This window comes from Haliotis rufescens, unplaced genomic scaffold (assembly GCF_023055435.1).
Source record: "Haliotis rufescens isolate VD_foot unplaced genomic scaffold, xgHalRufe1.0.p SCAF_4, whole genome shotgun sequence".
Taxonomy (NCBI): domain Eukaryota; kingdom Metazoa; phylum Mollusca; class Gastropoda; order Lepetellida; family Haliotidae; genus Haliotis; species Haliotis rufescens.
Genome location: NW_025964112.1, coordinates 31,255,613 through 31,272,424, shown reverse-complemented (window position 1 = coordinate 31,272,424; position 16,812 = coordinate 31,255,613). Strand labels below are relative to the sequence as shown.

The window sequence follows — 16,812 nt, the reverse complement described above, 5'->3', positions numbered from 1 at the left end:
AGCCACCCCTACTGTCTGTAGATGTAGGACAACCTATCTCCACATGGCAGCCACCCCTACTGTCTGAAGATGTAGGACAGCCTATCTCCACATGGCAGCCACCCCTAATGTCTGTAGATGCAGGACAACCTATCTCCACATGGCAGTCACCCCTACTGTCTGTAGATGTAGGACAACCTATCTCCACATGGCAGTCACCCCTACTGTCTGTAGATGTAGGACAACCTATCTACACATGGCAGCCACCCCTACTGTCTGTAGATGTAGGACAACCTATCTCCACATGGCAGTCACCCCTACTGTCTGTAGATGTAGGACAACCTATCTCCACATGGCAGTCACCCCTACTGTCTGTAGATGTAGGACAACCTATCTACACATGGCAGCCACCCCTACTGTCTGTAGATGTAGGACAACCTATCTCCACATGGCAGTCACCCCTACTGTCTGTAGATGTAGGACAGCCTATCTACACATGGCAGCCACCCCTACTGTCTGTAGATGTAGGACAACCTATCTCCACATGGCAGTCACCCCTACTGTCTGTAGATGTAGGACAACCTATCTCCACATGGCAGTCACCCCTACTGTCTGTAGATGTAGGACAACCTATCTACACATGGCAGCCACCCCTACTGTCTGTAGATGTAGGACAACCTATCTCCACATGGCAGTCACCCCTACTGTCTGTAGATGTAGGACAGCCTATCTACACATGGCAGCCACCCCTACTGTCTGTAGATGTTGGACAGCCTATCTCCACATGGCAGTCACCCCTACTGTCTGTAGATGTAGGACAGCCTATCTACACATGGCAGTCACCCCTAATGTCTGTAGATGTAGGACAGCCTATCTACACATGGCAGTCACCCCTACTGTCTGTAGATGTAGGACAACCTATCTACACATGGCAGCCACCCCTAATGTCTGTAGATGTAGGACAGCCTATCTCCACATGGCAGCCACCCCTACTGTCTGTAGATGTAGGACAGCCTATCTCCACATGGCAGCCACCCCTACTGTCTGTAGATGTTGGACAGCCTATCTCCACATGGCAGTCACCCCTACTGTCTGTAGATGTAGGACAACCTATCTACACATGGCAGTCACCCCTACTGTCTGTAGATGTAGGACAGCCTATCTCCACATGGCAGCCACCCCTACTGTCTGTAGATGTAGGACAGCCTATCTACACATGGCAGCCACCCCTACTGTCTGTAGATGTAGGACAACCTATCTCCACATGGCAGCCACCCCTACTGTCTGTAGATGTAGGACAGCCTATCTACACATGGCAGTCACCTCTAATGTCTGTAGATGTAGGACAACCTATCTACACATGGCAGTCACCCCTAATGTCTGTAGATGTAGGACAACCTATCTACACATGGCAGTCACCCCTACTGTCTGTAGATGTAGGACAACCTATCTACACATGGCAGTCACCCCTACTGTCTGTAGATGCAGGACAGCCTATCTACACATGGCAGCCACCCCTACTGTCTGTAGATGTTGGACAACCTATCTCCACATGGCAGCCACCCCTAATGTCTGTAGATGCAGGACAACCTATCTCCACATGGCAGCCACCCCTAATGTCTGTAGATGCAGGACAGCCTATCTACACATGGCAGCCACCCCTACTGTCTGTAGATGTTGGACAGCCTATCTCCACATGGCAGCCACCCCTACTGTCTGTAGATGTAGGACAGCCTATCTCCACATGGCAGCCACCCCTACTGTCTGTAGATGTAGGACAACCTATCTCCACATGGCAGTCACCCCTAATGTCTGTAGATGTAGGACAACCTATCTCCACATGGCAGTCACCCCTAATGTCTGTAGATGTAGGACAACCTATCTCCACATGGCAGTCACCCCTACTGTCTGTAGATGTAGGACAACCTATCTCCACATGGCAGTCACCCCTAATGTCTGTAGATGTAGGACAGCCTATCTACACATGGCAGCCACCCCTACTGTCTGTAGATGTAGGACAACCGATCTCCACATGGCAGCCACCCCTACTGTCTGTAGATGTAGGACAACCTATCTCCACATGGCAGTCACCCCTAATGTCTGTAGATGTAGGACAGCCTATCTACACATGGCAGCCACCCCTACTGTCTGTAGATGCAGGACAGCCTATCTACACATGGCAGCCACCCCTACTGTCTGTAGATGTTGGACAGCCTATCTCCACATGGCAGCCACCCCTAATGTCTGTAGATGCAGGACAACCTATCTACACATGGCAGCCACCCCTACTGTCTGTAGATGTTGGACAGCCTATCTCCACATGGCAGCCACCCCTACTGTCTGTAGATGTAGGACAACCTATCTCCACATGGCAGTCACCCCTAATGTCTGTAGATGTAGGACAGCCTATCTCCACATGGCAGCCACCCCTACTGTCTGTAGATGTAGGACAGCCTATCTACACATGGCAGCCACCCCTACTGTCTGTAGATGTAGGACAACCTATCTCCACATGGCAGCCACCCCTACTGTCTGTAGATGTAGGACAGCCTATCTACACATGGCAGTCACCTCTAATGTCTGTAGATGTAGGACAACCTATCTACACATGGCAGTCACCCCTAATGTCTGTAGATGTAGGACAACCTATCTACACATGGCAGTCACCCCTACTGTCTGTAGATGTAGGACAACCTATCTACACATGGCAGTCACCCCTACTGTCTGTAGATGCAGGACAGCCTATCTACACATGGCAGCCACCCCTACTGTCTGTAGATGTTGGACAACCTATCTCCACATGGCAGCCACCCCTAATGTCTGTAGATGCAGGACAACCTATCTCCACATGGCAGCCACCCCTAATGTCTGTAGATGCAGGACAGCCTATCTACACATGGCAGCCACCCCTACTGTCTGTAGATGTTGGACAGCCTATCTCCACATGGCAGCCACCCCTACTGTCTGTAGATGTAGGACAGCCTATCTCCACATGGCAGCCACCCCTACTGTCTGTAGATGTAGGACAACCTATCTCCACATGGCAGTCACCCCTAATGTCTGTAGATGTAGGACAACCTATCTCCACATGGCAGTCACCCCTAATGTCTGTAGATGTAGGACAACCTATCTCCACATGGCAGTCACCCCTACTGTCTGTAGATGTAGGACAACCTATCTCCACATGGCAGTCACCCCTAATGTCTGTAGATGTAGGACAGCCTATCTACACATGGCAGCCACCCCTACTGTCTGTAGATGTAGGACAACCGATCTCCACATGGCAGCCACCCCTACTGTCTGTAGATGTAGGACAACCTATCTCCACATGGCAGTCACCCCTAATGTCTGTAGATGTAGGACAGCCTATCTACACATGGCAGCCACCCCTACTGTCTGTAGATGCAGGACAGCCTATCTACACATGGCAGCCACCCCTACTGTCTGTAGATGTTGGACAGCCTATCTCCACATGGCAGCCACCCCTAATGTCTGTAGATGCAGGACAACCTATCTACACATGGCAGCCACCCCTACTGTCTGTAGATGTTGGACAGCCTATCTCCACATGGCAGCCACCCCTACTGTCTGTAGATGTAGGACAACCTATCTCCACATGGCAGTCACCCCTAATGTCTGTAGATGTAGGACAACCTATCTCCACATGGCAGTCACCCCTAATGTCTGTAGATGTAGGACAACCTATCTCCACATGGCAGTCACCCCTACTGTCTGTAGATGTAGGACAACCTATCTCCACATGGCAGTCACCCCTAATGTCTGTAGATGTAGGACAGCCTATCTACACATGGCAGCCACCCCTACTGTCTGTAGATGTAGGACAACCTATCTCCACATGGCAGCCACCCCTACTGTCTGTAGATGTAGGACAACCTATCTCCACATGGCAGTCACCCCTAATGTCTGTAGATGTAGGACAGCCTATCTACACATGGCAGCCACCCCTACTGTCTGTAGATGCAGGACAGCCTATCTACACATGGCAGCCACCCCTACTGTCTGTAGATGTTGGACAACCTATCTCCACATGGCAGCCACCCCTAATGTCTGTAGATGCAGGACAACCTATCTCCACATGGCAGCCACCCCTAATGTCTGTAGATGCAGGACAGCCTATCTACACATGGCAGCCACCCCTACTGTCTGTAGATGTTGGACAGCCTATCTCCACATGGCAGCCACCCCTACTGTCTGTAGATGTAGGACAGCCTATCTACACATGGCAGCCACCCCTACTGTCTGTAGATGCAGGACAGCCTATCTCCACATGGCAGCCACCCCTACTGTCTGTAGATGTTGGACAACCTATCCACACATGGCAGCCACCCCTACTGTCTGTAGATGTAGGACAACCTATCTCCACATGGCAGCCACCCCTACTGTCTGTAGATGTAGGACAACCTATCTCCACATGGCAGTCACCCCTAATGTCTGTAGATGTAGGACAGCCTATCTACACATGGCAGCCACCCCTACTGTCTGTAGATGCAGGACAGCCTATCTACACATGGCAGCCACCCCTACTGTCTGTAGATGTTGGACAACCTATCTCCACATGGCAGCCACCCCTAATGTCTGTAGATGCAGGACAACCTATCTCCACATGGCAGCCACCCCTAATGTCTGTAGATGCAGGACAGCCTATCTACACATGGCAGCCACCCCTACTGTCTGTAGATGTTGGACAGCCTATCTCCACATGGCAGCCACCCCTACTGTCTGTAGATGTAGGACAGCCTATCTACACATGGCAGCCACCCCTACTGTCTGTAGATGCAGGACAGCCTATCTCCACATGGCAGCCACCCCTACTGTCTGTAGATGTTGGACAACCTATCCACACATGGCAGCCACCCCTACTGCCTGTAGATGCAGGACAACCTATCTCCACATGGCAGTCACCCCTACTGTCTGTAGATGTAGCACAACCTATGTGTAATGTAGTAATGTCAAAAACAGGAAACGTTAGAAAACGTAAGAAAATACCAGAAGTGACATAAAAATATATCAAAATTATTATCTCCACATCTAGAGATAATCATAAATAGGGATATCAGCAATATAATGATGGTTGTAAAGAAGGTATCACATATTGACTGATTATTACACTGCACGATAGCAGAGACCATATAATAGAGGGATGGCCCTCTAGCCTATGGGCGAAACCATCAGTGCTACAGCTTGTACTGCGCAGCAGAAACGCGTTCATTGCAGTCATCGTTGTCGCCTTTTTTTCCCATGCAAAAGATATATTTCACCATACATATTTACACTCATGTATTTCTTAACATTGTTAACATTAAAACTGAGATTTGTTGGATACCTAAAGCATGTCGTTGTCACTGTATTTGATGACTGTGATCACGCTTTTACTTTGTCCAAGAGAACAAAATGGCGCTCATGTAAAATCGGCAAAAGTGCAGATTTTGATTTTCAATAACGGCCTCTAATTTGCAATGAAAGTCCTTGTTTACCAAGGTGTATAAAAAGGAGTTATGTTAAAAATTGGTTTAGTGCCATTAACAATTTCAGATTTTGACTCCAGAAATGGGACTAAATCTGAATTTTCCCGAAATAATTACACCACAACTCTTAATTTTCGCATGCTTTCACACGAATGTGTTCCTGTTATTGGTCCTGAATTAAATAGTTTTACATTCATCACGATTTCCCCTTTGGCTTGGTACAAAAGTTATTTAGGTACGATCGGTAGTTTTTTTTGTATGATTTTTTGCGCAAGGCCATATTTTACATCACATATTTTAAATAAAATTACCATATAGCAGACGACATAACATGCATTTTGTCTGTGATTATCATCCGCATATATCTTTTGAAACAAAGTGACTTATATTATATTGTATGATATTAGAATTGTTTTTGTAAGACGCGTATTTTTTTACCATTGCATTCGCCATTTCTTCGTAAGTTTAGCTTTGTTTCAGTTAGGCTTCTATCACATATTGCGCATATACTATAATACTACATATTTGAGATACTGATATATTTTGTGAACATCAGGAATATGGTGATATGTTACAAGTGTCATCCCTGCTTGTGGATGAGTTTTATTTATGCTTCCTGAGTTCCTGTGCAATTTACCGGATCGTAGTTTTCTGTGGTGTTCGTAGTAGGCCTAGATTTGGTATATTTGTTTATTTTTAATAGTTAACAATTGCAGCATTAAATGAGATATATTAACTGATTTTTAAAACAAATAGAATACGTTATAAAATACTTTTGATATCGGAACGGCTTTTTCTTCACACGCCCTCGAAAACGTACGCTTGTGGACAGACGTCATATTTTCATTTCCTACTTTTTCTTTGAGTGAAACTTTTTGGGAGGTATTACCAACAGCTTGGTAGCGGTAACATCACTGTCATTCTATTTAGACCAAGAGTCATCTGAAACTAACTCCTGGTCGAAGAGTGGGAATTCTTCAAGTGGCATATCTAGGTCCAAGACGAAATCGTCTGTGGTGAATGTAAACTGAAATAAATGTCCTGGAAGTCACACATGTTCAGCAAATAATTTGCAGCCAACTGACATGTGCTAATGAGAGATATCATTAAATCCGCTAAAAGACGTCCTTTTATTGGATTGTGGCTGGTCGTATTCAGAGAAATCTCGGCTAAGGGAATTAACTCTTACCCCGGATATTATGTAATATTGTTTACATAGTTACCAGAATAGTCGGTCATGAATGTCTGCAGTGGTACAGGGAGGTTAACAGCAGGGTGTCTGGGTGTATCAGTTACATGCCAGACCGTAGCGCTGATGGTTAGTGATAAACTGTTGGTGAGGGCCTTCCCTCTATTATATGGTCTCTGATGGGATTTGAAACAGTTATGTGAGGGAAGCACAATGATTCAAGGACATTAGTGTCAACTATACAGGGAGTGTTCTAGAGGCAGAACCCACCTTCCCTCTGGTATATACTGACAGTGATTTATGGCAATGATGTAATACAGTGGTATTCTTATAATTATTAACAATGATAACTATTCTTTGAAGTTTACATGATCCTGTATATATATCCATTCATGTCTATATTTACAGGATCCTATATAGATCCATTCATGATGTCTGCGTTTACAGGATCCTATATTGGTCTGGGGTGGTGGAGTAGCCCAGTGGTTACAGCGTTCACTCATCACGCTGGAGGCCTGGGTTTGATTCCCCATATGGGTACAATGTGTGAAACCCATTTCTGGTGTCCCCCACCACGATTTTGCAGGAATGTTGCTAAAAGCAGCGTAACAAATCAAACTCATTCACTCACTCACTCACTATTCATGTCTATGTACACATGATCCAATACTGATCTATTCATGATGTCTATGTACACATGATCTAATGCTGATCCATTCATGATGTCTATGTACACATGATCCAATACTGATCCATTCATGATGTCCATGTACACATGATCCAATACTGATCCATTCATGATGTCTATGTACACATGATCCAATATGTGTCCATTCATGATGTCTATGTACACATGATCAAATACTGATCCATTCATGATGTCTATGTACACATGATCCAATACCGATCCATTCATGATGTCTACGTACACATGATCCAATACTGATCCATTCATGATGTCTATGTACACATGATCTAATACTGATCCATTCAAGATGTCCATGTACACATGATCTAATACTGATTCATTCATGATGTCTATGTACACATGATCAAATACTGATCCATTCATGATGTCTATGTACACATGATCCAATACCGATCCATTCATGATGTCTACGTACACATGATCCAATACTGATGCATTCAAGATGTCCATGTACACATGATCTAATACTGATCCATTCATGATGTCTATGTACACATGATCTAATACTGATCCATTCATGATGTCTATGTACACATGATCTAATACTGATCCATTCAAGATGTCCATGTACACATGATCTAATACTGATTCATTCATGATGTCTATGTACACATGATCTAATACTGATCCATTCAAGATGTCCATGTACACATGATCTAATACTGATCCATTCATGATGTCTATGTACACATGATCTAATACTGATCCATTCAAGATGTCCATGTACACATGATCTAATACTGATTCATTCATGATGTCTTTGTACACATGATCTAATACTGATCCATTCAAGATGTCCATGTACACATGATCTAATACTGATTCATTCATGATGTCTATGTACACATGATCTAATACTGATTCATTCATGATGTCTATGTACACATGATCTAATACTGATCCATTCATGATGTCTATGTACACATGATCTAATACCGATCCATTCATGATGTCTTTGTACACATGATCCAATACTGATCCATTCATGATGTCTATGTACACATGATCCAATACTGATGCATTCATGATGTCTATGTACACATGATCTAATACTGATGCATTCATGATGTCTATGTACACATGATCCAATACTGATCCATTCATGATGTCCATGTACACATGATCTAATACTGATCCATTCATGATGTCTATGTACACATGATCTAATACTGATGCATTCATGATGTCTATGTACACATGATCCAATATGTGTCCATTCATGATATCCATGTACACATGATCTAATACTGATCCATTCATGATGTCTATGAACACATGATCCAATACTGATCCATTCATGATGTCTATGTACACATGATCTAATACTGATGCATTCATGATGTCTATGTACACATGATCCAATATGTGTCCATTCATGATATCCATGTACACATGATCTAATACTGATCCATTCATGATGTCTATGTACACATGATCTAATACTGATCCATTCATGATGTCTATGTACACATGATCTAATACTGATCCATTCATGATGTCTGTGTACACATAATCCAATACTGATCCATTCATGATGTCTATGTACACATGATCTAATACTGATCCATTCATGATGTCTATGTACACATGATCCAATACTGATCCATTCAAGATGTCCATGTACACATGATCTAATACTGATCCTTTCATGATGTCTATGTACACATGATCCTATACTGATCCATTCATGATGTCCATGTACACATGATCTAATACTGATCCATTCATGATGTCTATGTACACATGATCCAATACTGATCCATTCATGATGTCTATGTACACATGATCTAATACTGATCCATTCATGATGTCTATGTACACATGATCCTATACTTATTCATTCATGATGTCTATGTACACATGATCTAATACTGATCCATTCATGATGTCTATGTACACATGATCTAATACTGATCCATTCATGATGTCTATGTACACATGATCTAATACTGATCCATTCAAGATGTCCATGTACACATGATCTAATACTGATCCATTCATGATGTCTATGTACAAATGATCCAATACTGATCCATTCATGATGTCTATGTACACATGATCCAACACTGATCCATTCATGATGTCTAAGTACACATGATCTAATACTGATCCATTTATGATGTCTATGTACACATGATCCAATACTGATCCATTCATGATGTCTATGTACACATGATCTAATACTGATCCATTCATGATGTCTATGTACACATGATCTAATACTGATTCATTCATGATGTCTATGTACACATGATCTAATACTGATCCATTCATGATGTCTATGTACACATGATCTAATACTGATCCATTCATGATGTCTATGTACACATGATCCAATACTGATCCATTCATGGTGTCTATGTACACATGATCTAATACTGATCCATTCAAGATGTCTATGTACACATGATCTAATACTGATCCATTCAAGATGTCCATGTACACATGATCTAATACTGATTCATTCATGATGTCCATGTACACATGATCTAATACTGATCCATTCATGATGTCTATGTACACATGATCCAATACTGATCCATTCATGATGTCTATGTACACATGATCTAATACTGATCCATTCATGATGTCTATGTACACATGATCCAATACTGATTCATTCATGATGTCTCTGTACACATGATCCAATACTGATCCATTCATGATGTCTATGTACACATGATCCAATACTGATTCATTCATGATGTCTCTGTACACATGATCCAATACTGATCTATTCATGATGTCCATGTACACATGATCTAATACTGATCCATTCATGATGTCTATGTACACATGATCCAATACTGATCCATTCATGATGTCTATGTACACATGATCTAATACTGATTCATTCATGATGTCTATGTACACATGATCTAATACTGATTCATTCATGATGTCTTTGTACACATGATCCAATACTGATCCATTCATGATGTCTATGTACACATGATCCAACACTGATCCATTCATGATGTCTTTGTGCACATGATCCAATACTGATCCATTCATGATGTCTATGTACACATGATCCAATACCGATCCATTCATGATGTCTACGTACACATGATCCAATACTGATCTATTCATGATGTCCATGTACACATGATCTAATACTGATCCATTCATGATGTCTATGTACACATGATCCAATACTGATCCATTCATGATGTCTATGTACACATGATCTAATACTGATCTATTCATGATGTCTATGTACACATAATCCAATACTGATCCATTCATGATGTCTATGTACACATGATCCTATACTTATTCATTCATGATGTCTATGTACACATGATCTAATACTGATCCATTCATGATGTCTATGTACACATGATCTAATACTGATCCATTCATGATGTCTATGTACACATGATCTAATACTGATCTATTCATGATGTCTATGTACACATAATCCAATACTGATCCATTCATGATGTCTATGTACACATGATCCTATACTTATTCATTCATGATGTCTATGTACACATGATCTAATACTGATTCATTCATGATGTCTATGTACACATGATCTAATACTGATCCATTCATGATACCCATGTACACATGATCTAATACCGATCCATTCAAGATGTCTATGTACACATGATCTAATACTGATCCATTCATGATGTCTATGTACACATGATGTAATACTGATCCATTCATGATGTCTATGTACACATGATCTAATACTGATCCATTCATGATGTCTATGTACACATGATCCAATACTGATCCATTCATGATGTCTATGTACACATGATCCAATACTGATTCATTCATGATGTCTATGTACACATGATCTAATACTGATCCATTCATGATGTCTATGTACACATGATCTAATACTGATCCATTCATGATGTCTATGAACACATGATCCAATACTGATCTATTAAAGATTTATATGTACACATGATCTAATACTGATCCATTCATGATGTCCATGTACACATGATCTAATACTGATCCATTCATGATGTCTATGTACACATGATCCAATACTGATCCATTCATGATGTCTATGTACACATGATCTAATACTGATCCATTCATGATGTCTTATTCACATGATCCTATACTGATCCATTCATGATGTCTTTGTACACATGATCTAATACTGATCCATTCAAGATGTCCATGTACACATGATCTAATACTGATCCATTCATGATGTCTATGTACACATGATCCAATACTGATCCATTCAAGATGTCTATGTACACATGATCTAATACTGATCCATTCATGATGTCTATGTACACATGATCTAATACTGATCCATTCAAGATGTCTATGTACACATGATCTAATACTGATCCATTCATGATGTCTATGTACACATGATCCAACACTGATCCATTCATGATGTCTATGTACACATGATCCAATACTGATCCATTCATGATGTCTTTGTACACATGATCCAATATGTGTCCATTCATGATGTCTATGTACACATGATCCAATACTGATGCATTCATGATGTCCATGTACACATGATCTAATACTGATCCATTCATGATGTCTATGTACACATGATCCAATACTGATCCATTCATGATGTCTATGTACACATGATCTAATACTGATCCATTCATGATGTCTATGTACACATGATCCAATACTGATCCATTCATGATGTCTATGTACACATGATCTAATACTGATCCATTCATGATGTCTATGTACACATGATCCAATACTGATCCATTCATGATGTCTATGTACACATGATCTAATACTGATCCATTCATGATGTCTATGTACACATGATCCAATACTGATCCATTCATGATGTCTATGTACACATGATCTAATACTGATCCATTCATGATGTCCATGTACACATGATCTAATACTGATTCATTCATGATGTCTATGTACACATGATCTAATACTGATCCATTCATGATGTCTCTGTACACATGATCCAATACTGATCCATTTATGATGTCTATGTACACATGATCCAATACTGATCCATTCATGATGTCTATGTACACATGATCCAATACTGATTCATTCATGATGTCTATGTACACATGATCTAATACTGATCCATTCATGATGTCTATGTACACATGATCTAATACTGATCCATTCATGATGTCTATGTACACATGATCCAATACTGATCCATTCATGATGTCTTTGTACATATGATCCAATGTAAGTAAAAGTGACAAAACCCTTTGAATACCTACAAGTTATCTCTGTTTAAATCAGAGTGGATTGTATGTTTCCAGCTGTATCTTGAGCATGTGTTTATGAATCACTATTTAATAGTGATGATAACAGGTGTTCAGTAAAAGGTGACCCCCTTGTCTATGTTTACAGGATCCTCTACAGGTCAATACATAATGTCTATGTTTACAGGATCCTCTACAGATCCACACATAATGTCTATGTTTACAGGATCCTCTACAGATCAATACATAATGTCTATGTTTACAGGATCCTCTACAGATCCACACATAATGTCTATGTTTACAGGATCCACTACAGATCCACACATAATGTCTATGTTTACAGGGTCCTCTACAGATCAATACATAATGCCTATGTTTACAGGATCCTCTACAGATCCACACATAATGTCTATGTTTACAGGATCCTCTACAGATCCACACATAATGTCTATGTTTACAGGATCCTCTACAGATCCACACATAATGTCTATGTTTACAGGATCCTCTACAGATCCACACATAATGTCTATGTTTACAGGATCCTCTACAGATCCACACATAATGTCTATGTTTACAGGATCCTCTACAGATCCACACATAATGTCTATGTTTACAGGATCCTCTACAGATCCATACATAATGTCTATATTTACATGGTCCTGTGGCTCTGTTCTAGGCAACACAATACACTTACAATCATAGTGGTTGTATTTTATTTCACACGCAGTGGCTGTGTGCTTGAGAGCACCAGACACAAGTACAATAGATTCTACTTACATGTTTTAGGGCATTTTTTTCATAACAATGTACCGGTAATTCTCTCTCTGTTTAGCATGACATTTGAAAGTTTAGTTTCACACTATACACATTTTGCTTTCTGCATGTAGTTTGATTTTGTGTTTTGTGAATGTCCTTGTGTGATAAACCCTTTGTACTGTTTCCATTGTTTAGTTTGTTGTGCAAATTAGTATTGGATTTACACTTTATGATTATTTTGTTTTGATTTGTAATAATTTGCATTTTCTTTTGTTTTTAACCTAAAAATGTTTACATACACTCACTCTTACTAGGTAGTTTACTGTTTTATTATATTATCAGGACCATGGGTCAAAGTAATTGTGGGAATATCTGACCAGTCTCTATCAGTTGGTTTACAGTTTTCAGAAAAGTCCCCACCAGTAACAACTGCTGCTGGGCTATAAACACATATCAATCATAAATGGCAGCAGCAATATCATGTATAAAGTTTGACAAGGAATAAACGCTGGTCTTTTGGTCTGAATATTAATTGCATATATTTTTGTTGAGTATGGTATATGAGGAGGTAAAGGAAATGTTTGTGTGAGAGCATCAGGCAGCAGGGATGGTGTCAGATGGTGGTAATCATGTGTTCTCTTCCAGGGAGACAAGCTGTTGCGACTGCCCAGCCACTCCTATGACAAACATGACCTGGCCCGCAGCATGAGTGTGGCTGTGGATGGTCCCGAGGAGGTGATGGAGGCTGATGACTACCTCCAACCACAACAACCACAAATCCCAGAGGACACAAAGGTCAGGGCCATCTCATGAAGAGAGTCTTATCATTCATGCTTACCCATTTGGGTACATGCAGTCACTGACTATAGGTTCAATCAAGAATGTGTAGGGAAGATCATTATGTTGTACACAAACTGAGTCTTAATTTATATGCTTGTTTACAAATGTTTACTCTTTTTCAGATCCCTCTGTTGGGTGCTGCAGCGTTTGATCACAAGCCTAAAGATGGGGGAGTAAGACCATGGCGAGAGAAGCGTTATGCTCACCTTGAGTCTGCAGCTGAAGCTCGCAACATGAGACAACAATTGTCACCAACAAGAGGGAGAGAAAACAGTATTAATTCCCGTTACAGCTCAGATCCAGTCCGCTTCTTTAAGGACAGAGGTTTGTCTAATGATCCAGTTTATTTTGAGCGGTATTGTTTACCTATAAATGTGATCACAACCAAACAGTTCATTAAGTTTATTCATGTTTTCTACCTTATAAGTATATAATTATGGAGATATTTCAAATGTGTGATTGCAGATGAGATAGATGGCATCCCACCCAACATGGCAGGTCACCAAGCATATAGTGGCTTCCCAGACAGCCACATCTCACCCATGCCCAAGAAGCAAGACACTCCTCTGAAGCTCCCACTGGATGAAGATGACTACCTTCAGCCCAAGTCAGCCAACCCTGCTGCCTACATGGACCTGAGTGACAAAGGTGAGACTGACAGTGTGGGAACCAGCTGAATGACAAACCATAGAAGCCGGACAATTCTTACGAAACTTCTACCTCTTCTACATATCTGCCATAAATCCTGTATTTTGGCTTCAATCACACTAACCAAAATTTTCAAATTTTCAACAGACATCCTCTTCACTGTCAATTACACACAATTAGTTGTCGCCAAGTAGTCTCGTAACTACCCATGCCATGACGTCACAATGGCGGCCATATCACTTTTTTCTGGGTGTGCTAGAGTTAACACCTACTATAATAGTAGTGACAATCTAGCACTTGGTATTAGGTCACATTAATCTGAGATTATTCTCATAAGGTTGCTATAATAACAGGCATATAAATATATATATATTTAAAGTAATAGTGCTGCTGGAAGAGACTACACACACTGGGGTATAGCTGGTGTTGGGTTTGTGAGGTCGCCATGCAGTCTCCCACCACCCCTGGGTGTGAGAAGTGTGATCAACGATACGGGAGATCCTCATGTAAACTACACGAAGTGCAGAGGGAAGACCTGCACATTGGAGAAGAGATGTGAGAAATGCACCTCCACATCAGAAGAGATATTCTCCAAAATGTCAGAGGCCGCGAAATTGGAAGAGAGGCCAGTGGCCAGTGGAAGAGAGGTGGCGAAGAAGAAGGTTGACAAGATCAATGAGAAATCAGTATCTACTCCAGCGCCTCCCTCTCCAGTGACCCCATCATCTCCTGCTCTCACCCTGAGCCTCATCAAACAACTTCTGAGAGAACAGCAGGAAATGATGAAAGACATGCTTGATTCTAAGCTGTCGCATATGGACGCTAAGATTGCGATGGTAGCTCTGGCTAAGATTACCAGATCTTTGTCCACGGCTGAGGGCAAGGCTACACAAGATCTTCAAGCTGAGCCGAACGGCTAGCCCACGGACCACATCCAGGCCATGGGCCACAGCGTGGATCCTGGTTACCAACACATGGACCAGTCACCAAGCCAGCTAGACCAGAGAACAATACTGTACAGGAGCCACACAGTATCCATGGACAGGCCGTCCATGGCAATCAGCCATACCAGAAAGATGCCACGGGCCTGCCTCTGACGGCATTCCAGCTGACGGGTAATCCATCCAGCCATCCATCAGTGAAGAAACTGTACAGCCGCTGCACAGACTTCATGGGCCAGCCACCCACAGCTACCCAGCCTACCAACAACGGCTTACCATTTGACCGTCCGAAGGGACCCATGCAAGCAGCACAGACCCCATGGGATTACCCAGCCAGCCATCCAGCCATCCAGCCAACCAACCAGCCAGCTGTGAGGACAGCCACGGCATGGCTACCATTACCCACAGGCTACAAGCCACACGGGGACATATTATACCGGAGTCATGGTCACCGGAGGATGATGAGCCCTACGGGGCAGAAGCTGAGGGATATGATTATCCACCCCACCCACCCCCAGGAGATACCCCAGGCTACTCAGAGCCGAAATCAAAGGGTTTGGATTGAGAGCTCACCCCAAAGAGATTACAGCGAAGGCTACACTTTTGTGTGGAACTTATTGAAGAGCTTTACCACCTTATGCGTTCACTTTGGCGACATGTGACTGAAGATTAACCACCCCAGATGCCGGAATACGGAGAATGTCATGTGCCTGCTCCATTTCAGCAAATTTATCAGACGTTACCCAGCTACATGGGTAAGGTCGTAGACAAATCGACGGATAACATCAATAGACTCAAGCAAGATGAAGTTATACAAGACGCACGATGCTACAATTCTGGAGTTCCAACACTTGGATGAGGATTTCTACAAATTAGTGCGCAATCCCAACATGAACATTTCAAGGATTTAGCATCGGTTGCTAGATCCTCAATAGATATAGGTGGCATATATAAATTGGTTTGTCGCAGGAATCAGACACATCATACCGCCTCTACAACTATCCTATGAAAGAAATTGTGCCGGAAACATCCATGACTATTAGGACAAATCAAGTTGGAC

General features: G+C 41.9%; 1 protein-coding gene across 3 annotated transcripts in view; it reads left to right on the top strand.

The window, feature by feature from the left end:
* Window positions 1–16,812, top strand: part of LOC124149536 (epidermal growth factor receptor-like) — a 250,368-nt gene that overhangs the window by 219,986 nt on the left and 13,570 nt on the right. For all 3 annotated transcript variants that reach the window (XM_046521206.2, XM_046521204.2, XM_046521203.2), the window contains 3 exons: window positions 13,969–14,118; window positions 14,286–14,487; window positions 14,629–14,811. In XM_046521206.2, the coding sequence (XP_046377162.1) occupies window positions 13,969–14,118; window positions 14,286–14,487; window positions 14,629–14,811 (535 nt within the window). The remainder of the gene's footprint in view (window positions 1–13,968; window positions 14,119–14,285; window positions 14,488–14,628; window positions 14,812–16,812) is intronic.